A 23,212-nucleotide genomic window follows, 5' to 3' on the forward strand; every position below is an offset into this window, starting at 1 on the left:
AAGTTAAGGCACAATAATATTCAATCAATTGGACAAGTTTATCATGAGCAACGACTGTTCTTACACAGAGATGCATAAGACATGGGTTCAGCCCAGAAAACGTGCTTGGGGAAGGGAAGTGTACTTGTGTGCGGGAATACACAAAGAATAGGGAACAGAAACAGACTGTAATTAAGTGCAAAATTGCATACAGCCAGAATAAAGTCAACTTTTAGAACCTCTGGGACAAGACTAGACAGTTAATACCAGGGCTGGATTCCCAATTCTGGCTCTCCCATGGTGACTGGAGAGTCACCTGGAGGCCACGCCTGAGGAGAGGAAAGAGGGCTGTAGGTCTGGGAGTCAGGCCCACAGATTCCAGACGTATTTCTGCCAGGGTCCCTTCTTCCCTCTGCCTACCCCTCCTGAAACGGTCCCTAAAACCTTGTAAACCAGGCAACCCCAGATGGACTCTGCACTTCCCAGCCCTACAGATAATGTCCTGAGAGGGAGCAGGGAACTAGGGCAGATCTCCCAGGAGAAAGTGGGCTTAGCCGAACCACAATGTCATGGTTGATACCTGAAGTTTAAAGCCTGGACGTATTTGGAAGTTAATGAAGATGTGAAAAGGGAGGAGTGGAAAGGCTGCATTGAAATTCAGGATTAGAAGGGGAGAGGGGACAGCTGCAACAATTATGACAATAACAGTCCCTTAAATTTGTATTATGTAAAAACCTACAAAAAGTTTTCTATTCCTGAACTTTCACATTTCTGTGGAATGGCAGGGGTTACCCCCATTTTGCTGGTCTGCTCAAGGCCAAGTTTGAATGGAAGGCAGGGTCAGGTCCCTAATCCGCATCTCCATTTCCTCCTCAGGAACCCCGAGAGTGAGAGGACAAGTAGGGCAAGAGACCTGGAGATGGTCGAGGGGCTAAAGCAGTTGCAAAGGGAGAGGTGGAGGGGTTGGAGAGGTGTGAGGACTGAAAACTCTGCCCCTTTTGGAATTCGTTTGGAGCCACCTGGAAGACGATGATTTCAGCCAGGACATGCGCTTCTGCGGACTGCAGGGGGTTCGCTAAATCAAGCCTCCCCGGGAGCCCCACAAAGGGTGGGAACGAGGTGGCGCCGCCCAGTCCCGGACGCGCGTCGAGCGCCCTCTGCCACCCCACGCCGCCCTGCCCAGGGAGAGGGCAGAGCGGGCCCGCCCAGGTGCGCCCGGGGGTTGGGCCGGAGTCCGGAAGGTGCGCCGCGCCGCCCCGAACCTGTCCCCTAGGCCTCCCCCCGCGTGAAAGTGAAAGTGTCGGACCCGCGGAGGTCAAGGATAGGGGGGCGGGGCCAGCGCGGAGCTGGGAGCGGGAGCCGGGCACTCGAGGGGCCATGGATGGGCTCGGCCGCCGCCTTCGAGCCAGCCTGAGACTGAAGCGCGGCCATGGGGGTTAGTGCCGGCCGGGGAGAGCGCGGGGTGCGGCGTGGGCACCGGGGAGCCGGGGTTAGGGCTGGCGGCTGGGGCCCGGGAGAGGGCGGCACGGGGCGTCGAGATCCGGGAGCAGTTGGAGGGGGCTCAGGAGGCTGCGCGTGGGCAGGTGAGCGGGAGGGAGCGCGCGGAGAGGGGAAGAGGGTCAGGTGGGGGCGGGGACGGCGAGGCCAGGCCTGCGGGGGCGAGGGGGAGGCGGCGGGACACAGGAAGCCGTTGTGGGGCCCCGGGGCCACGTGTCCTTCCATCCAGGAAGCTTGCGGTGCAACCGCAGTGTGCCTGAAAGCGCCCCGGTTGTGGTGTCCTCCCAGAGGCACTGCCTCAGCTCCCGGCGTGCCCGCCGCCCCGCCCCACCTCGTCGCCCTGGGAGTCCTCCTTGGCCTTTGCCCAGTTCCTCGGAGCCAGCGCCCCTGCCCCTGCCCCGCAGATAGCCACCGGCCACAAACACAGGTCTCCCCGATGACGTTACCACCCCCACCCACCCGCTGCCAGGTGCCCTTCAGAGTGTGGCCTCCAGCGGAGCGGCGGTAGAACCTGCGCAGCTGCTGCTTTCCAGCGTGTCGCCCAGACAGGGCACCCCTTCCCTTTCCCTCAGCCCCGCAACAGTGAAATGGACATAATTCCCCCGTCCAGGATTGTGGGGATTAAATTAGAAGTCAACTTCTAATTTAAAGAAGCACCTTCTTTTCTTTCTTAGCAGAGCCCTGGGGTTGGAAGGAGGGCAGTTAGAAATTCATCCATTTATTCATTCATTCGGCAGATATTTGTGTGGCTTACCGCTAGCCAGTCCTATGGCTGAACAGCCATGACCCTTAGATACTTTGCCCAGAGGTCCTACTGTCTGAGGAGCAAAGAGCAGGGGCCATTCCCAGACAACCTGCCCTTTCCAACATTGGTACGCCAGGAGGCCAAGTGAGACCCTCTCTTAGCCCAAGCCCCAGAGTTGGGGAGACCTCAGGGAGTGAGGTCAGTGCACCCTTCTTTGAACTGCAGTGACCTCTGAGTGATCTGCTCTTCCTCCTGTTGCCATTCCTCCTGCCACACCCTGCTCCTTCCCTCTTTGTAGTGTCCTCTCTAGACACAGATCTCCAATATCTGGCCATTCCATCTGCACCATCAGGGAGAGGGTCAGAGACCACAGTTTGGGGCAGAGGCCTGGGACCGTGCAGTGGTGGGAGCAGAAGGCGGGATGAGGCTGACATTCTCTCTTCTCTGGAGAGCACTGGCCTGGTCTGTCCTGGTTTTCCCAGACCCTGGGGCATCTGTCTGAATGGAAGGGGTCTGCCCCCTGCAGCCCAGAGGAGACATTCCAGTTGTTCCCACCCACCCCTGCCCCAACACCAGGCACTTCCTGATTGTACCTGGAGGAGCTTCCTGATACTGAGGAACTGTAAGAACTGAGGCCTAACACTTGTAGGGCCAGGAGCATATGCCCTCTTCATCTTCCATACCATCCTCCACTTGCCTGGGGATTCTCCCCCTTCCTCTTTTGCCTTTCTGGCCCCAGGACAGTTGTGTATTAGGAGGGAGTGTGTGTGTGTGTGTGTGTATCCTGGTGACAAGGAGTGATGTGGTGGTGGTCCTGGGTTGAGAGCAGCTGAGCTGGAAGGGATGGGCCAGCTTCCCAGATGAAGGTTCCAGAAGGTCCCCAAACCTGCATTCTAGACAGATCTGGGACTTCAGTCAGGTGTGTGTGGGAGAGGCTTTCTGGTGGAGGAACAAGTGTAACCAGATTCCTGACTTCCCTAGAAAGGGTGGCTCCCTCCTCAACTAAAACTCAGGATAATAATTCCTTTCTAGGACACTGGAGATTAAATGAGATGCCTTATATGAAACATGAGTTTGATGGAGGTTAGTTTTCTCTTATGCTTTTCTCTCCTGTGGATAACACCTTTTGAAAGAGGGGAGAAAACAGTCTTTTGCTGCATTTCTTGGGCCTCATCCCAAAAGTCTAATTACTTTCTTTTGTCAATGATTTATTAATTTTGCTATTCTCTTGGCTTGCTTGATAAAGTAGAAGAAAATGATCTGAACACAGCCCAAAGGATTTAGGGAAAGGCATAATTTCATTAGAATCTGGAATGATCAGTGATAAGATTCTGTTTCTCAATGTCCTTTGAAAACCTCTGTGGGATATTTGATGTCAAATGCATCCAGAAGGCAGGAGCATGGATTTGGAGCTTTCCTAATCCCCATTCCCAACAAATCCTATCAATTTTAATAGCCTTTGAATTACTTTATGCCTCAGTTTCCCCATCGGTATCAGGAAGATGCTTGTTCCTCAAACAGGTGGTAAGGCTTGTGCAACAAGTCTGTGCAGCTTGCAGGTAAGGTGTGGTGCCAGTTCCAAGTGTTCTGGTTCGCTCTTCTCACCCATTACAGCATTTGAACATCTTTCTTTACTGTACATGAGTTTGGCCATGAGTCCTGGCTTTTTCTAGTCCCACAGAAGCCAGGTCTAGAGCTCTTAGGAGCAAAGCAGCTGTTTTTCCTATCCTAGCACCCCACTCTCTTCCAGAGGGGTGCTTATTCTTAGCAGGAGTGGCAAACACTGGCTTCAAACCCTTTTGCCCCCTGCTTTCCCTTCGAGGCAGCTTCCTGGCAAAAGCCTTCCCTGTAGTTACTCATTCAGGGGTTTCTGTGAGAATCCAAGGTGATTTTTTGCTATTCTTTCTCTCTTACCTAGTCTCCAGACACAGCAGTGGGCTAGCAGCTGTGCCTGTAGCTTGGGCAGAACAGCTGACCTGGCCTGACCTGGAGGAAGGCTGAGCAGGCGTGGGGGTTGGGTGGAGATCACCCGGATGTTTTCCACTGCCACAGAATCACCCTCAGGCTGCTGGTGCAATCAGTCCCCTACCTTAAGCTGGGGATAGTCTCCTGAGCCAGTGCTTCCTATTTGAGAAGAGGGACTCTGCTGGAACCCTGGAACAAGTGCCAGTGACAGAACTCTCCAGGGGGTGAAATTCACCATTGTAGCTATTTCCAAAATATCACGAACTCTGGGCTTAGAGATGGATTTTGCTCTCTACTGCACCATCAGGAAAGAAGGCTATTAGGTATTGACTTCCAGAACTCTTTCTTTTGTTGGAAGGATTAATTTATTTGGATAATTATTAGGCCAAGTCTATTTATCTTAATCAGGGGAGGGCAGTGGCATCCTGGCTGCAGAGAGTGTTTGGCCATGTGCTCTAGGTCGGGAAGTGCTGGAAGTTCTAGAATTCAGCAGGTGGCCTTGCTGGGGTTTTTGACTTCCGTTGACCAAGTTGAGAAGTGAAAGGTCAGCAATCCAAGTGTTGGAGGTATAGGATCCCTATCCTGAGACCAGCCAGTTTCCAGTGTCCACAGTCTGACACTATCAAGCATTGTCCACTGTTCTAAGGTTGTAAATTAACTCTCTGTACAATCTGCAGCCCGGATTCAAAACCCTTAGCCCAGAAGTAGCCAGGCCTTTCTGGCTACTTTCAGCCAGAGGTGTTTGCTCATGACCTTTTCTCTCGCCACACCCTGGGGCTCTTGGGAGGAGCTGAGATCTGCGCTGCAGTGCCAGGATGCTGACTCTGTTGGTGCTGGCTTCTGCTGCCTTCCTGGGTCCCGTCACATCCTTCTTGCTCAACCACTGGGTGCACAGCATGGAAACTTCTATTCCCTCTCTGGAAGACAGCGCGTGGCTTGGCTTCACAGAGCTGTGGCTGGAGACTGAAGCAGCCCCTTCCTCAGGCTTTCTGTCACCAGTCTGTCTGTGTTAGGGGAGAGGGGAGGCCGCTCTGTCCTGAAGGCCCAGAGATGGAAGGACAAGTGGTAGGCCGGGTGTTCAGGCTCTTCCGACACCGACTGCTTCAACTCCGAGCAGGTCAGGACTGGACTGCCCACTTCCTTGTTTTTAGGGTGACCCTCTTAGGCGGGACTGTTTCTTCCTTGAAATGCTCCTTCCTCCTCTTCCTTTATATCTTGGCCTCCACATGGTTCCCCATGTGACTGGGTCAGGAGGCTTCCTCTGCTGGTTTTTAAGAGCTGGTCATGCCCTTTGTGGGGCTAGTGTGGTCACAGTCACATGCCCTTCGGGCCTGTTCTTATTCACTTAGTATGAACTATACTCTCAGGCCGTATTGTTCCAGGACTGCCGGAAGCACCCGACAGGTTAGGCAGTCTCTGTGGTACCCTGGGGCCTTGGCCTCCATGTGGCCTCTCCAGCACATTTCCGTGGCTTCTGTGTCAGTGGTTTCTTTCCTCTGCTTGGCTCCCCATGGTTTCAAGTCTACCAGGGCAGGTGTGAAAACTGCCCATTTGGCCCTGATCCTGAGTGACTGGTGGTGCTGGCCAGTATCCAGGTATCTCAGCATTGGCAAGGCGGCCTTGAGGTGTGGAGGTCACCCGGATTCTCACAGACTCCACTCCAGGAATGGATCAATGAGATTATACTAAATGGGCTCTGGCTTGGTTTCAGGACCGCCCCAGGACAATTCAGGGGAAGCTTTAAAGGAACCAGAAAGGGTCCAGGAGCACTCTTTGCCCAACTTTGCTGGGGGACAGCACTTCTTTGAATACCTTCTTGTGGTTTCTCTCAAAAAGAAGCGTTCAGAGGATGATTACGAGCCTATAATCACCTACCAATTTCCCAAGGTAAGGACTGAAGGAGGGGCAGGCCAGCCAGAGGACTGGGGTGTTTGGAAGGTGGTAGGGGTGGGGGTTCCACCTTCTTCTCCCTACCCTACCGGGGCTTGAGCCTGGAGCTGCCCTGAGCTCTGAGCTCGCTGCTCTCCATTTCCTTCTTAGCACAGCCCCAGTTCTCTGTTATCACCCACAGAATCTAGGTCTAGCTTCTTTGTGAGGGACTGACCTAGGCTTCCTAGCAGGGAAACTAGGCTAGATATTTTGCCTTTTAGGGGACCTGATAGGTCTTCCAAATCCCATTTTCAGTCACCCTACTCTGTAGAGCTTACCTTCTGCCAGAACTCCTAGAATGAATCCCCTCTCTGGGATGCGTGGGAAGGAAAGAGTGGGGCAGCCTTGTAACTGGTGGGCAGGCACAGCCCTCTGCCAGAGCCCAAGCATTAGACTCCTTCTTGTCTGATCCTTCACCAGGTAGAGGGGTGGGAATCCTTCTCATTAGCAGGTGTGCCAACTGAGCTGGCCGCTTCTCTTCTCTGATGTGGTGCCTCTCTGATGTTGTCCTCCCAGGGGCCTGGGCCATTTCAGGGCCTTTCTATATTCAACATGGCCCTGTCCCCTTTCTATGTAGACCTCAATACTGAGGTCGAACTCAAGCTTATGTAGAGTTGACCCAGGAGGGGCTGTTTCAGCTTTGGAGTTGTTCCAACCGGACCCAGAATGCAAACTGTGCAGAGTCATGGGCAAAGGCACCCTTCGCCCCTACGCTAGTGGAGAAGCTTATCCCTAGACTGCTTTAGAGCCTCAAAGGAAGCTCACCAGCTCTGAAGCTGTCTCCTGCTATCTCTGCCCCCAGCTTCACATCCACTTGTCTTTTCCTTTACCTTATAGCGGGAGAACCTGCTTCGGGGTCAGCAGGAGGAGGAGGAGCGGCTGCTCAAAGCTATCCCCTTGTTCTGCTTCCCAGATGGGAATGAGTGGGCATCACTCACTGAGTATCCCAGGTAATTGCTCAATTATCCTGGGCAAGGATATTGGATTTGGGGAGAAGGAACATGTCTGAGTTCTGTGGCTCCTGTAGCCTCCCTCACTGCTGTCATTTGATTTTCGGCCTGGGAATGTAATTGATTAGTTTGAAAACATCTGGCCTGGGGTCCCTCAAGGCCAAGGATATGAGCTATCCGTTTGATCAGTCACTTCTGTCCAAAGAGCCAGATTCTCCCACCTGTGCTAGAAGCAATAGTTGCTGCTTTTAGCTCTGCTACTGGCCCAAGCTGGACTTAGCAGAAAGCAGTTAGCATCTAAGAAGGCGATGTAGCAAAGGCCCTTCTAGCATGAGCCCTGGAATTTGACTGCTTGAGCTTTGACTTCACTATTTATGAGTTGAGTGACCTTGAATAAGAAGCACCCTCTGGCCTCAATTCCTTCATCTTTAAAGTGGGGATAATTACTGAACCTACCTCAAAGAGTTGTTTTGACAATTAGATGAGATGATGTGTTTAGGGCTTGACACCAGTGAGCCCTTACTCCTATGATTAATCAGCAGCTCCCCTTTGCCCTCCTCTCCACCCTCTAGTGCTGACCACTTTCCTGTTTTAGAATTCAGTGAGCAATGCAAATCAAGCCTTGTCTGCTCTTTCTTAGGGAGACCTTCTCCTTCGTTCTGACCAATGTGGATGGGAGCAGAAAGATTGGATACTGCAGGCGCCTCTTGGTCTGTGCAGCTCGGAACTGCCCCTTCCTTTCTGCAGTCTGCTCAGCTCCATGGCTGGGCTTGCTCAAGCCTGAGCTGCAAAAGTCCCGGCTTATTGGCAGCATTGGTTGTAGAAAAAGCACAGCCCAGGACCTGCTGCCATGCTAGTGGTCCCTCTGCAGCCCCACAAGCACGAGGACCTGATGCCCCTTCTCCCCCTGCTGGTCAGGCTCTGGTCTGTGCTCTCTCCGGCTTTCAATACAACTGACTCCTCTCCCTGCCTGCTCTATCCAGGCCTGCTTACCTTGGCCCCTGGAGCCTACCAGAGCAGAGGCTGGGACTTGGACAATTAGTTTCAAATCTTAGGTCTCAGGAGGATTCCCCAAGTCACCTTTACAGTGCTTTCCTCCTTAGTCATTTCTTCATCTCTAAGGCACACTTGCTACCCCTCTTTGCTGACCCCAGATTGCGTTGGCACCGAAGGTGGCAGCGCTTGCCTACCAACTCACCCAGTACCCTCAAGGATTTCTTCTTGTGATGCTGGTGGCCATTCTGACCTCCCTGCTGCACCCACCATTCCCCATAAATCCCCCTCCCCAGCCCTCAGCCTTGTGCTCCTTCATACCCAGTTGGGAGAAGCCCTTGGGGAGGCTGCAGCACTAAAGGAGCCTCTCTGTCCCTCCCCAGCCTGCTGGCCCTGGCCCTCGCCTTCCCAAAGTGTACTGCATCATCAGCTGCATCGGCTGCTTCGGCTTGTTCTCCAAGGTAGGGATAGAACAGGATTCCTCAGGGCCTGTTTGTCCTGCCCATATTCCAGGCTGTCTCTGGCTGCCAACCCTGCCTGTGCAACTAAGCCCTTAGTGGAGCTCTTCTCCCATAGCCAGAGTCAGCAATAAAGCACACTTGGGAAAACTGAGGCAAAGGGGCATGCACTTGACTTAAGGGAAAAGTGGAAATTGAATCTAGGGGACTGGACCCCTTGCAGAGACAGGTACTGTTCCCACTCTACCCAAGTAAGAAAGTAGTTGAAGTAGGACAAGGGGAAGAAACTTCTGCTCTGAGTTTCAGTTTCCTCATCTGTCAAATGGATATAATAATCTCACCTTCCTATCTCACTGGGTGGTGTGAGGCTTAAATGAGGTGATATATGAGAAGACTCTTTATAAAAGGCAAAGCACTAAACAAATATGAAGGAGTTATAAGACCCATTCTGACTCCTTCAAGGGTAGAAGAACAGTTGAGGTCCCCAGGACTTCTCCTGGAGCTAATTTGAGTGCCAGTGCATCTGAGACAGGATTTGAGCAGAATCCATGGGGGCCATGCCATCCATTAGTGGCCAGAAAGGACTTCATTATGCTCTGACCCCAGCAGGACCCTTGGAGGAGGAGGGGAGGAAACTCTGTCAGCTTTTGCTTGGGCAGAGCGTTCCTTTGTGCAGTGCTCCTAGGGATGGAGGCAGTCTCTGACCTCGGGAATCTACAGTGGGAGTTGGAGGAAAGAGTGGTACCAAGAGGCTTAGGCTTCTAGCCTCCTGCTCCAACCAGCATGAGTGGACATGGTACCATCATGGGTGATGAGTTTACTCCGGGATGACTTCCCAGGGAGGTGCTTTTATGTTGGTATTAGGAGAGGGGAAGAATATGGACTTGTAGAGAGATAATAAAAAGGAAGCTGGAAAAAAGCAGGTCTTATGTGGGAGATAAACTGCAGATTATTTAGCATGAGCCCAGCCTCTGCCAGGGAGGGAGAGGACCAGTTCGTGGAGGGCCCTAGAAGATACATGAGGATCAGCTGAACCAGTATGAGAACATTATGATGCTCAGGGGCACGTAGAGTCTCTTCCACCTGCCTGGTAGTGTCCCTTTGAGCTGTGCCTCCTGTGGTTCTTTTCCCTGCAGATCCTGGATGAAGTGGAGAAGAGACATCAGATCTCCATGGCTGTCATCTACCCGTTCATGCAGGGCCTCCGAGAGGCAGCCTTCCCTGCTCCTGGGAAGACTGTCACTCTCAAGAGCTTCATCCCCGACTCAGGCACTGAGGTGGGTTAGCAAAATGGGTGAGACCTTCCCTAGCTGGAGATGGTAGGCATCTGTGGCACCTCTCAGCACTGTTCTTTCATTAACCAGGTTAAAGTACAGAGAAACTGAGCCAGATGGGGACTGGGATTTGGTTAGAGTGGACAAAGCTGAAATCAAACCCAGATTTTCTGATCCTTCTAACTTCATACCCACAAGCACCTAGTTACTGCTCAAGCCACCAAGACTTTTATTTATAATAAATAAATCATGTAAGTTGAGGCTTCTGGTGCTATAAAGGACTTTTCCCTCAGCCCCCAGACTGCCACTTGCCCCCACCCCCACTCCACTCTCCTTTGTTTGTCCTGTCTCTACCTTACAGCATCCATCTGTCCATTTCTTATCATCCATCCCCACCTCCGAGTCTCCACCCATGCACGGGGGAATGCTATTGTTTTAAGGCACCAAGCACACTGAGGCAGCAGGTAGAACACTGTTCTAAGAATTCCAGTCGTGACCTCTGGAGCTCTGAATAGTCTGTGTACCCCTTTGAACCTTGGCTTCCCCACAGGAAAATAAGGGGAGAGGCTAGAAATTTTCACTTTCTCAAAAAATAAGTACTGAATGCTTGCTGTGTGCCAAGCTATACTATTTTCTGGGAATACAGTGGTGACCAAAATGAATGTGGTCCCTGACCTTTTGGAGCTATAAGTCCAGTGGGGAGGACAGATGTTAAATAAACACACCAGTGCATGTTGAATTAGAAATTATGTAACTGTGATGAAAGAAAAAAAACACAACAGGGTGCTACATAAAAAGAAGATGGGAAAGTATCACATGGCCAAGGGGGGGCCTTGTGACCTGAAAGAGGGTAAGAATGAAGGGAGCAGAGCAGAGCAGTGCAGGTGGAGGGCCCTCACTGTGAAGGCTGCAGGCAGGAAAGATGGGATTGCTCAAGGAACAGAAGCCCATGTGGTGAAGCGCGGTGAGAGAGGGGCGTGTGCTCGGGGAGGCGAGTGAGGGAGGGTGCAGGACATTATGGGCCATACTCAAGATCACATCAGTGCTGTCCTCCAGCCAATTGGCAGGGGGACAGAGAGACAGGGTCAGATTCACTCCTGGGGGCAGAAGGAATAGAGGCTGGTAGAGGCCCAGCACTCCGGGGTCTGCATGATCTTGCAGTGTAGTGACACCTTCTCTCTCTCTGGTTTCCCCACAGTTCATTTCACTGACACGGCCCCTGGACTCCCACCTAGAACATGTGGATTTTAGTTCTCTATTGCACTGTCTCAGTTTTGAACAGATACTTCAGATCTTTGCCTCTGCCGTGCTGGAGAGAAAAATCATCTTCCTGGCGGAAGGTCTCAGGTGGGCCCAGCCCCTGAACGGCTCACCTGAACTGCCCAGCATCCCTGAGTTCAAGGGAACAGACTGGAGGTTATCCAAGGAAAATGGGCTGTAGGGCCCATGCGCCCACCCTCCTGTTTCTAGCTCCTTGTTCTTTAAACCAAGAGAAACAGCTGTTTTGAACCACCCCCACTGCCTCTTCCTCCACACAGGACTGCTGCCTGGGCCTGAGGAATGCTCCTGACTTAGCTTGGGGAAGGACAGGAAGTATTCCTGGGACAGCCCAGGTGGGACCAGTTAGGGTGGATGCAGACATGATTCTGCCCTTGCAAGGCTGAGGGAGGGTGGAGAACAGGGCAGGAGGAGATACTCATTCAACAAACATTTATTGTGTGTCATCTGTTTGCCAGATGCCAAGCATTGGGAAGATACAAACAGGACAAGGTCCTTCACCTGAAGGGGATGCAGAATTATATAGTGGTTGAAAGCACAGGGATTGAAATCAGCAGAATTAGGAGGTTTAAATCCAGTTCTTCTACCTTTAGCTATGAGGTTCCCATTAAGTTAGTTTGTTAACTTCTTGAAAATGGAAATAATGATTGTGATTACCTCATAAGGTTGTGGTGAGGATTAAATGAAATAATGCACATTAGATACCTAACAACCTGCCGAGCACATATTGCTGAGTGCTAGCTCCTGTTCTTAAGTTCACAGTTGAGTATATCCCTGTGTGTAGTGGAAGCAGGGTACTATTGTGCCATGGTCTCTACCTCTTAGGGGCTTCAGATCTGAGAAGGACATGGGGAGATGTAATAGAACGGAGAATGAAAAAAGTCATAAAACAGTAGGGGTAGGGGTGGACCTTCTATTCATATCTGGGGAGGGAGAAAACCAGTGATTTTAGGTTGACAACCCTGCTTTTATCTTTTAGGGAAGAAGAAAAGGATGTTAGGGACTCAACAGAAGTCAGAGGGTCAGGTGAATGTCATGGGTTTCAGAGGAAAGGAAACTTGGGCAAGCAGTGGGGTCTCTGTGTTGAAGATTCTGTAAAAATGGGTGATAACCAAAAAGGAACTAGTTGTAGGTAATCCTTGAAGGGAGTGGCATCATCTTTTGCTTTGGAAATAGCTCTTTCACTCCCAGCCCTGAATGGAAACCAGAAGTTCCTGTGTGGCTGGAGCTGGGATTCTGCCTTTCCTCCTCAGATCAGTGTTTGGGAAGTGGAGGTCGGCAGGATTTACCTCTCAGACATTTACTTTCTTCAGGGAAATCCTACCACTCCCCACTTCCTTCCCACACTGAGATTTTCAGCTCCCTGAAGCTCAGACAGGGAGGGGACTTCCAGTCAGCTAGCCTCTCAGAGACTCAATTTTGCTAATTCAGGAAGTGCTAGCTTGAAACCCAGAACTGAAACAAGGATTCCGGCATCTGTGCTTTTATTGGCCTTGACTTTGAGGCAATTTGGCTGGAGTAAAGAAGAGCCATGAAAGCCAGGGGATGAAAGAGAAGACAGAGAGTGGGACTGTGTGTATGTGGTGGCGAGAGGAGTAGGGTCCAAGGTGTGACTTGGGCAGGAGTGACGAGAAATGCTTCACTGGAAAGTCTTGAGGAGGCACCTTTGTGGGACTTTCCGTGTAGGAATTGCTGGGCAGAGGTTCCTAGAACCTGGGAATTTCCCAAGCTACTCAGGCAGCAACCTGGTAATCTTTAATAACCTCGAGTGTGCCCAGAGGGGGCTGTGTGGGGGCAAAGGCTGGGGATGAGGGTGGATAGACATAGCGAGGTAAAAAGGCTTTGCCTCTCGGCTGAGCCTCCAGTGCTTGTTGACATGTTTGTCTCTGAACTACACTGTGAATTCCTTAAAAGCAGGGTCAGTGTCTTACTCTTCCTGGTATCCACATCTGTGAGGTATGTTCACAGTTGTGAGCACAGGGTAGGGGCTCAATCAATTATCTCCTTGAATGAAAGCAACTCTTCTTCCCTCTTCTTTTCAGAGTCACTTATTTTTGGCCAGTAGTAAGTTGAGAAGACTAACTGGGAAAAGAAGGGTCAAATCAAGGCCCCCTCTTGATAGTGAAGCTTCAGACTCTCTAGTTTCTGTCCCTCCCTCCCAGCGATGTACGTTCAAACTCTGTGACCAGCATGGCCCCCAGACTTGCCTTTCTGCCATGGGCATGGGCAGCACTGCTCTAGCTGCTGTTGGTGGTGGGCGATGCGGGGTGTGTAGCATGGTGGTGCAGGGGCCCCCTGACTCTCATCCTCTGTGCTCTGTCCCAGCACCCTGTCTCAGTGCATCCATGCTGCTGCCGCACTGCTCTACCCCTTCAGCTGGGCGCACACCTACATCCCTGTTGTCCCTGAGAGCCTTCTGGCCACCGTCTGCTGCCCCACCCCCTTCATGGTTGGAGTACAAATGCGCTTCCAGCAGGAGGTCATGGACAGCCCTATGGAAGAGGTACGATGTGGCAAGAAGAGTGCATGATTTGGAGCCAGGTAGAGGGGGATTCAGATCCCAGCTCTGCTGCTTACAGCTGTGTGATTAGGGGCAAGTTACCTTGCCTCTTTAAGCCTGAGCTTTCTCATCTCTAAAATGGGGATAACAGTGTTCACTTCCTATGGATTCTGGAGGAAACCACCTGCCTAGAGCTCCTAACCTGGCACCCGACACACAGGTGATGCTCAATAAATGCAGGCTCCCTTCTGAAGGATTCCCCTTTAGGCATAAGGGGCAGTGGATAGCTTATTCAGGGGTGAGCAGACTGTTCTATGCCAGCTGGCCCTAATGAACAGTCTTCGGGGTGTCCCATCTCATCCAAATGGATGACACAGCTGGTCTATACAACGCACACCCCACTGGAATGTATTTGAATTCCTTGGAATTGAGCTAACATGGCCCTCTGGCAAACTATGAGTCTTAAAAATGCAGATTTTTGCAGCAAGTCATCTTTCTGAGTAGCTCACAGCTAAGGTGGCTAATGAGGATATAGGTCTGAATCCTCTTTGATTTTGTTAGCTTCTTACATCTTGGCAGTGCCCCAGACACACCAGAGAACTCAGTTGTGAAAATGGGCATTAAAAGCATAAATCTATCCCCACTGTTGGAAAAATAACTCAAAACATGTGCTTTAGAGTTGTTGGTAGGGACTTTCAAAAGATAGTATGTTACTGTATCTCCAGCCAGAGAGGGACTTGGGAATGTCTGCCCTGGCCATAACCATTGACTCACTCCAAGAGATAACTGAGCTCCAGAGACTTATCCAAGGCCACATAGACAACAGTGGAACCTAGCACAGATAAAACCAAATCCCCTCCTATAGAAACTATTGCTGCAAAGTAAAGAAGGCTGTGTTTCCCTTCTTTGCTCCACCGGCCCCCTCATCCTTCCTTAGAACTCCTGAGTACACATGCCCTTTGAACCAGCTTTAGCCTTGTGACTAACTGGGACAGAGTATTAGCCCCATATTTAGCAATAAACATTTAAATGTCCCAACCCCAGAAGTTATGAAACTTCTTGACTCTGCAGCTCCAGCTCCCTGGAAGCCGTGGCTCCTCTCCTGATGGCCAGTCAGACTCTGGCTTTTGGTAAGGGATTACTCCACAGACAATAATATGCCCAAATACTGGAAAGATTTCTGGGAACAATCTTGAAAAACAAATTATTTATACACACGCTCTCCTCCCAATCCCTCAAAGGAACAGTCTTCCCTTCATGAAGGCATCTGAGCCTATGTGTACAAGTGGTTTCAGGCCTGGACTAGTTCAACTTTTCTCCCCTGATGACAGATAATTACAGTGCATGCTCTATTTTTTGGCATACTTTCCACTCTCTCTTTCCTTGTATTTGGAAGAAGGGACAATGGAGGGATCATTCTCTCTATTGTCAAGACCAAGGGTCACAAATGGAAAAGAGAGGCCCAGCGGGCATTTAAATGACCAATACATGATTTGGGAAATTACGGTAAACTGGTGGGAGCATGCCCTGCCTAAAGCAGGCAACTGCTACTCAGTTCCATCCGAGTGTTGTCCTTTAGAAATGTGGACCCAGTGTTAGATCTCCTGACTTTTCAGGAGAAGCCCCAAATCCAAACTTTATGTGAGATAGTCCAGTTTAAATATTGGAAACCAAATCAATTATTTAAAAATACTGTGAGTATCAAAGAAACATCTGCTGGTTGGAATCAGCCAGCAGGATGCCTATTTGTCATCTCTGGTCTAGACTGAAGGCTCCCTGGGCAGTGATGGAGCCAGTGCTAAAACTCAGGTGCCCCAAGTTCCAGCCTGGTGCTTATCTCACTTGAGGACTGTAAACACATGGTCTCCTCACTTCCTTTCCTTTCCTCTTCCTGTTGACCCTGGGCTCATTTCCTTCCTTTGCTGTTTCCTGCTGGAAGGCCCAAAGCTGTGAGGTAGTTTTTTTTTTGTTTTTTTTTTTGAGACGGAGTCTTGCTGTGTCACCCAGGCTGGAGTGCAGTGGCGCAATCTTGGCTCACTGCAAGCTCTGCCTCCCAGGTTCACGCCATTCTCCTGCCTCAGCCTCTGGAGTAGCTGGGACTACAGGTGCGCGCCACCACACCCGGCTGATTTTTTGCATTTTTAGTAGAGACAGGGTTTCACCGTGTTAGCCAGGATGGTCTTGATCTCCTGACTTTGTGACCCACCCTTGGCCTCCCAAAAACGTGCTGGGATTACAGGCGTGAGCCACCATGAGAGGCAGGAGTTTTTCTAATAGAAAATTGTACATAAGTTGTTGCAAGCATGAAAAAAATAAAACAATGTTGGTCTCTGTTCTAGAGAGCAGGGAGTTGAAGGGGAATTGTAGAGAGAGGAATGCAATCTCAAGAATATCAGTCTAGGCTTGGAAAAAAATTGGTTCTCTTATTAGCAGCATAGTATGACCTCGGGCAGCTTCTTTGGGTCTGTTTCCTTATCTTCAAAATGGACACTGTATCTGCCTCACGGGACTGTTGCTTGAGATCAAACGTGTAAAGCACTTATGTGAGCAATGTACTAAATGCTCCATGTAGAAGCAATTTCTGCAGTCAATGTTTTATTAAGGGAGTGACTGGCTGTGATTTCTGCATCTTGTATTTCCCTTCTACCTTAGCTCTTTCTCCTACTCCCTTCCTACAAACACCCACACCCTTTCCTCAGGAAGGGAACTGAGATTTCCAGAGGGGAATGGTGAGAAAGGAGAATGCTAGACAGGAAATGAGAACTGAAGATATTGATTTTGTTGCTACCTGGGCTGAAAGATACAGCCACAGGCAGAAATCAAGACGGTAAATCCTCTGGAGGTCTATGAAGAAAAGAGGACCAGAGAAAGCCAGTCTATGTTTATTTCAGGTCCTGCTGGTCAATCTTTGTGAAGGAACCTTCTTAATGTCGGTAAGTGTCTGGGTTCAGATCCCCTGCACCCTACCACCAACTCTACCACTCTAGTTTCATCCATGTTCCACTTATTTAAACAAACATTTAAGTTCTTTGTTGAGTGAGAATCTGTGCTAAAAAGACCACATCTCTCTCAAGGAGCCCATGGACATAAACACAGATGACTTCACTATAAGACAATCAGTGATAGTGCCTTTTAAGCAAGGGATATAAATCAAGTACCACCGGGATGGAGAGGATCCCTTGCAAATGTCTAGAGTCAAACTAAAGGCCAAGAAACAGCTTCTGTTGTTTCTGTCCTATGTGGCTATTTGTGGGTGGAGTGGGGGTGTAGAATTCATGCCCTCCTTATGCTTTTCTGCCAACCCCCTTCACTCCACACTTCCTTCCTGCTTGACCTCGGAGCTCTGTCCTCTTCTAGGTTGGTGATGAAAAAGACATCCTGCCACCGAAGCTTCAGGATGACATCTTGGACTCTCTTGGTCAGGGGATCAATGAGTTAAAGAGTAAGTCCTTACTCTTATTTTGGGTCTCTCCAGGGAGTGCAAGGGCATGCTTCTCAATCATTCCCTTCCAGAACTAAAATGAACTCACTCAGTAGTCCTAGACCAGCCCTAGAGGCCTAGAACCTAGGGCAAGTCTGAATTTGGGATTGTATTCTTCCTAAGCAATGGCAGAGAACCCATATCCAGATTCCCATCTCAGTCAGTAATTATGAACCCTACCCGATGGCTTTCCCCAGGAGCTTTCAGCCTGCAAGAAAGCCATTCTTGAAGGTGAGTTTGGGTAATTTCATCCTTCTGCCACCCTCTGAGATGGCCTTTATATCTCCTGCAGCTGCAGAACAAATCAACGAGCATGTTTCAGGCCCATTTGTGCAGTTCTTTGTCAAGACTGTGGGCCATTATGCTTCCTATATCAAGCGGGAGGCAAATGGGCAAGGCCACTTCCAAGAAAGATCCTTCTGTAAGGCTCTGACCTCCAAGACCAACCGCCGATTTGTGAAGAAGTTTGTGAAGACACAGCTCTTCTCACTTTTCATCCAGGAAGCTGAGAAGAGCAAGAATCCTCCTGCAGGTACAGTAACAGTCCCCATCAGTCTAAGCCCATAGAGGGTTACCTCTAGAATAAAGAGGAGGGGAAAGAAAGAATACTTCTCTTTAAAAACTCACAAAATAGCTGTAGGTAGACTTTTATTAGTGGAGTTGAAATGACATAACCTGAAACCTAAGAAAATGTCTAATGGGCTGCCATTTTGTGGAAGCTGGTTTACCCATTAGCCAACAGGACTGAGCCCTTTCCTCTTTGTTTTAGTCTAGAGCTAATTACTGCTAAGTATCCTCTGTTTATGGGCTCCTTTTTGGACAAAACTGAATGTCTGGATCTCCAGAAGCCTGTGAGGCCAGAGATATCCTGGCAGGGATGGGAGTATGGGGAGCAGACAGGGTATTTCTGATCCTTATTCCTGAGCTCATTATAATCTGCCTGACCAGATCAGATGCCTCTAACACCTGTATCTGAACCCACAGGCTATTTCCAACAGAAAATACTTGAATATGAGGAACAGAAGAAACAGAAGAAACCAAGGGAAAAAACTGTGAAATAAGAGCTGTGGTGAACAAGAATGACTACAGCTACACACAATTTCTGGACTTCAGCCCCTGCCAGTGTGGCAGGATCAGCAAAACTGTCAGCCCCCAAAATCCATAGCCTCACTCTGAGTCTTGGTATCCAGGTATTGCTTCAAACTGGTGTCTGAAATTTGGATCCCTGGTATTGATTTCTCAGGACTTTTGGAGGGCTCTGACACCATGCTCACAGAACTGGGCTCAGAGCTGCATTTTTTGCAGAGGTGACACAGGTAGGAAACAGTAGTACATGTGTTGTAGACACTTGGTTAGAAGCTGCTGCAACTGCCCTCTCCCGTCATGATAACATCTTCAACAGAGAACACACTTTGTGGTCGAAAGGCTCAGCCTCTCTGCATGAAGTGTGTGGACATGTAAGGATGAGAGTAAAGAGGAAAATCTTATTTTTATATGTGTCTTTGGCTTTTACTATGGGTGGAGAACGAGGAAAATAAGGCAATGAATATGACAATCAAGTGGACTACAAGTGGAGGACCTGGCCACGGGGATATGTTTGCAGTGATAGAATCATGGGGGGCAGCAGCTCTACTTCTTCTAACAGGAAGGGTAAGAGATACTGGTAAAAGCAGCAGCAGCACTGGACACAGGGCATCTAAGTCCTTGGTTTGGAGTCAGGTGTGCTTTCCAGAATCCTGGGAGGAGAGGCTGCTCACTGAAGGGAAGAAGCTTCAGTCTAGAGTAATTTGAGGATAGGAATGTCAGTCAACAGCAGCCTGTGAAGAACTCTACATGGCTTCCATAAGTAGGTCTGTTTCCCCATCACTTTCAGTTTGCACTAGTCTTTTACCTTCAGTCTTGGACATCCTACCTCCAACTGATCTTTATTTTGAGCAGCACAGTCCAATTCTTTAGCTAAAGGTGAAGGGATCTCTGCACTGATGTTCTTCCCCTTTGAGAAAAGAATCGTAATTTTAAGAGTCTGAAGGAGTTTAGTGGTCACCTAGTCTCTCCTCCCTTGATACCTCTACTGATACTTTCTACTCAAGCACTGGGAAGCTTTTTTTAGAAGAATCTTATCTTCAAAAATTCTACCTTTTTTAATGTGTGTATTTGTGACCCTCAGAAGTTCCTAAATTCTATACAAAGAACACAAAAGTTTCTGGAGGGTGGAACCGGGCATACTGAAGTTCAAGCCAATGTAATTTGCTTTTGGGAGTGCAGAGACCTACTACAGGTGGCAGATGTCCCACTGTCCACACACCGTGCTTAGCTACACTATTATTCTTCACAGCTTCTAGGAATTACATTTTTTTTTGGTAGTTTATGGCAGTGGTGCCTAAATATAGTTGTACCTCCAAAGGTTTCAGAACAGGAACTGGAATCCTGAGAATCTTGTGAAAATATCCTCTTATGCCTCATCACAAATATACCAAATCATCTCCAGTGATAGGACCTGGAAATCTGTACTTTCTTAAAAGGTTCTTCAGGTAAGGTTTGCTGAGGTTTATTACAAATGTACCCTTGATTTGATGCTAATGCTGTATTTAGGGCTGAAGGAAGCACACACTAAATATCCCAGTGCTTTTCAGATTCCATCTATGCTGAAAAAGAATCTAGGAGAATAAACACATTACAATTAGCCCTCAACATCTTGCTTCAGAACTTTAGCCCACTAAAGCCCAATATAGTATAGGAGAGAACACTGCACCAGGATTCAGATCTGGATTCTAATTTTTGTTCTGAAAAATAGCAACTGACACTGGCATGCCATTTAGCCTCTCCAGGCCTCAATTTCCACTACAGATAATACCTGATGTGTCAGTAAGACAACTGACGTAACTTGGCCAAACAAGTAGAATTATCCTTCCTCCTTTGTCCTGCTCTGTCCTAGCTTTTAATACTTGGTCTGCCCTAACGTTTTCCTGTATGTATTTCTTTATCCCAGATATTGGAACAATTGCTAGCAAGGAAAAGTAATGACGGATTTTCATTTCCCAATATAGTCTGGCAGAGAAATGAAAGGTTTACTTCTCCTTGCTAATTCAATCTACATGGTATTGATGGAATCATTAAAAGTGCAAGCAAGCAGCGTTCTGGCTGCCATACAAGACAGTGTAGCTACTGTTTATTCTTGATTATGGGACAGGATATAGATGAAAATCAATAAGATACCTCATTTTAGCCAATAGTTTAAATCTTTTCTCCTGTGTCCCTCTTCTTCAAGCAACTGAATTATCTGTATAAAATGGAAACATATCTGGTTCCCATTTCAAACGATAGTACAGATACCAAAGAGGAGAGTGCCAGAAAAGGAGAGTACAAAGTGACCCCTTAGAGAGGCCCAGGCACTTGCTGAAAATTTAGGGGAAGGGTTTGAGATTTCTAAATGACTGATAATCACACAGGTGACAACTACAACACAAAAAAACCACTGACAGGAAAAATGAACATAGTTCTCCTTTTTAAAGTTTCTACAAAATAGAAATGTCACAAGACACATCACAACAATGCAGTGGACCAAATTTTCTTATTAAAGAACAGAAATAAATTTTGCTTAAATTTAAAAAAATAACATTAAAACTTAGTTTATCTTTCCACTGAATAAAACTGAGAAAAAGTTGGCTTTCAGATCATATATTTATTTAAAAAAATAAAATGGGAAATTGACAAAGTTACCACATTATTCTGCATGCTAACAGGATTTCCCAAGCCTGTGAGAGAATCATTTCTTGAGCAATTAAAAAAAAAAAAAAAAAAAAAAAAAAAAGGACTTCCTCAACAATGTAAAGATAGGAAACCTTTCAATCCAAATTCAGGGTCTTTACTACTAGTTCCACCTCACAAGCTAGTGGGATGTATCTGTGTCACAAGCTGAATTCCTTAGTAAAGAAAGCTTGAGAAGACACTAAACAAGGATGTTACTAAAAGACAATCATTTGTTAAAATTATAAAGCAATCATCTTTTGGCCTGCAAACAGTCAACATTAGAACTCTCCACCACTGCGGATCTGGCTCCGCATCACAATATTATTCTGAATCCAGGATAATTACAATCACATGGCATTTTTTTCTACATGCTTTCTTGGCCCAAACCCTGCATGACAACATATACAATTTACAAGATGGGACTTGAAATTCCCATTCTCACACAGGATAGTTAGGGAGTGTTACCAATAATAAAGAATAAAAGTTATACAACATTGATTATTATAAATTATATTTGTTCTTATCCACCCCCATTCTCCTTAATATGTTCAGATTCTTTCCTGCAGAAAACATGGTGTTCCTATATACCAATTACATCATTAATGATGATTAGAATGAGCTGTAGAGACCTTGATTCTGAAGACATGTATGTGCAGGTGAGACGCAATCTGATTGCAAACACTGACACAGTAGCGGATCAAATCAAAGAAAGAGAAAACCTGGAAAGAAAAGAGACATTCTCAGCACCCGTTTAGGCTCTCCCTAAGCTTCCTGAAAGTAAAGAGGAGTGGACTCTGTTCTCTCTACAGATTCACCTTCCATTCCATAAAATAATTCAATTTCCTTGCAATCTTTCCTTCACATACAAACTCTTTGTTAGACAGACAGATGGCAAATATTTTAAGCTTTATGGGCCTTATTGTCTTTGTCACAGTTGCTTAACTCTGCCATTGTAGCATGAAACCAGCCACAGACAATATATAAATGAATGGCCATAGCTGTGTTCCAATAAAACTGTATTTACCAAAACAGGCTATGGGCCCACAGGGTGTAGTATGCTGATTCATGCTTTTTTACTCAGTCAGAAATTTGCAATTTATGAGCCCTGCCTGATGTAGGCAGGACTAGTAAGATTAATGCAAAAAATAAAAGGCTCAAATATAAAGCCATAAAACTCTCACACAGCCCCATTTATGTGGATTTCTGACATTCCAAATCATTACAATTATATGAACCATCTCTCGTGACTGGCTCATCAAAATAAGAAAACATGCAACCTTCAAACCCTCAAACCATGAAATAAGACTTAGTACAATACCTACCAGGGCAATCCAAAGTACAATATATTCATCAATAAAGCTGTTAAAATACTGGTCCAGAAACAAAAGTGCTGGACCTATGAATGCTGTGTCATGCAAATGCATTTCACTTTTCGTCATGTGTGCAACCTATGAATAAAACAGAATAACGTAGGCATTTTCATAAGAGGACAATTGTGAACTACATAGTAAATCATATTGTGCTCAGATATCAACTTCCAATAATTATTTAGGAATAGCTGTTGAATTCCCAAAACTAAAAACCCAACAATATGAAATGTGTCTGAGAAAGAAAGGGATATATCATGTCAACTAATCCTACAAAAGATGCTTTTCACAAGGAGCCTTAATTTGAGTGTCCAGATTGTGACTGAAGAATGTAGATAAACTGAACAACCAAATTAAACAGTGGATAAAAGGGTGAAAAGTTGTATGTTTTCCAAGAACTTCCAGTAACTTCAAATTGTAGCTTCACAAAAGAGTAAAAATAGTTCCCATGTTGATATCAAGAGATTCTGATTAGAGGAGGGCAAACTCTAGGACCATTTATGAAGCTACAGAATGAAAACTATAGCCATAAAACCAAAATAAGATGAAAGTGAAAAACACAACAAATAAAAACTCAGGTGCTTACCACAAGCTTATTAGTGATTTTAGCAGACACAAAACCAAATGTCAGTATATAAAGACAGGGATGCTTTTCAAAAAGCTGAACTGCAGATTTCTTGTAGATCATTGCAGCTAATGTAATCACTGATCCAATATGGAGAAAAGGAGAAAGGACACTTGTTCCCTGTACAGAGTGAAGAGAAGAGTTAATAGTATTCAGTACTCATCAGATACTACATGGATCTGCTGCAGAACAGTTCAACTCAAACTTTCAGGAACCTCATGGTTGCCTGATAGGCAGCAATTTCTATAAATCACAAACTAGAAGAGCTAATGAAAAGTAGCAGCATAAATTGATTAGGCACAAACTGAGGATTTCACTTAAGAGACCAGGCTTATTTTTACAAAGCAGCTCATACTTTAAAAAACATGTGAGTAAGTGTGTTTGTGTGTGTGTATGCATAAAAGTATGAATATATAAAGCA

The 23,212-nt window shown here is 47.5% G+C and overlaps 2 protein-coding genes across 10 annotated transcripts in view; one reads left to right on the forward strand and one right to left on the reverse strand.

Annotated features, from left to right (window-relative positions):
- The window catches only part of DENND2D (DENN domain containing 2D), an 83,512-nt gene extending 62,652 nt beyond the window's left edge, over positions 1-20,860 (forward strand). The window contains exons 1-12 of one of the 5 annotated variants that reach the window (XM_054471925.2): positions 1,132-1,414; positions 5,898-6,073; positions 6,953-7,065; positions 7,706-7,775; positions 8,442-8,519; positions 9,653-9,793; positions 10,989-11,137; positions 13,394-13,571; positions 16,460-16,501; positions 16,926-17,010; positions 17,342-17,581; positions 18,034-20,860. In XM_054471925.2, coding sequence (XP_054327900.1) covers positions 1,357-1,414; positions 5,898-6,073; positions 6,953-7,065; positions 7,706-7,775; positions 8,442-8,519; positions 9,653-9,793; positions 10,989-11,137; positions 13,394-13,571; positions 16,460-16,501; positions 16,926-17,010; positions 17,342-17,581; positions 18,034-18,110 — 1,407 coding nt within the window. In that variant the 5' untranslated portion in view covers positions 1,132-1,356 and the 3' untranslated portion in view covers positions 18,111-20,860. Of the gene's footprint in view, positions 1-1,131; positions 1,415-5,048; positions 5,304-5,897; positions 6,074-6,952; positions 7,066-7,705; positions 7,776-8,441; positions 8,520-9,652; positions 9,794-10,988; positions 11,138-13,393; positions 13,572-16,459; positions 16,502-16,925; positions 17,011-17,341; positions 17,582-18,033 lie in introns of those variants that run through there. The other 4 variants (XM_054472073.2, XM_054471854.2, XM_054472144.2 and 1 more) reach the window with 4 other exon arrangements.
- Positions 20,712-23,212, reverse strand: part of CEPT1 (choline/ethanolamine phosphotransferase 1) — a 45,630-nt gene continuing 43,129 nt past the window's right edge. For all 5 annotated transcript variants that reach the window (XM_054472344.2, XM_054472257.2, XM_063652125.1 and 2 more), the window contains exons 7-9: positions 22,753-22,911; positions 22,122-22,247; positions 20,712-21,518 (exon numbers count right to left, since the gene is read on the reverse strand). In XM_054472344.2, the coding sequence (XP_054328319.1) occupies positions 21,399-21,518; positions 22,122-22,247; positions 22,753-22,911 (405 nt within the window). In that variant the 3' untranslated portion in view covers positions 20,712-21,398. The remainder of the gene's footprint in view (positions 21,519-22,121; positions 22,248-22,752; positions 22,912-23,212) is intronic.

This window comes from Pongo pygmaeus, chromosome 1 (assembly GCF_028885625.2).
Source record: "Pongo pygmaeus isolate AG05252 chromosome 1, NHGRI_mPonPyg2-v2.0_pri, whole genome shotgun sequence".
NCBI lineage: Eukaryota > Metazoa > Chordata > Mammalia > Primates > Hominidae > Pongo > Pongo pygmaeus.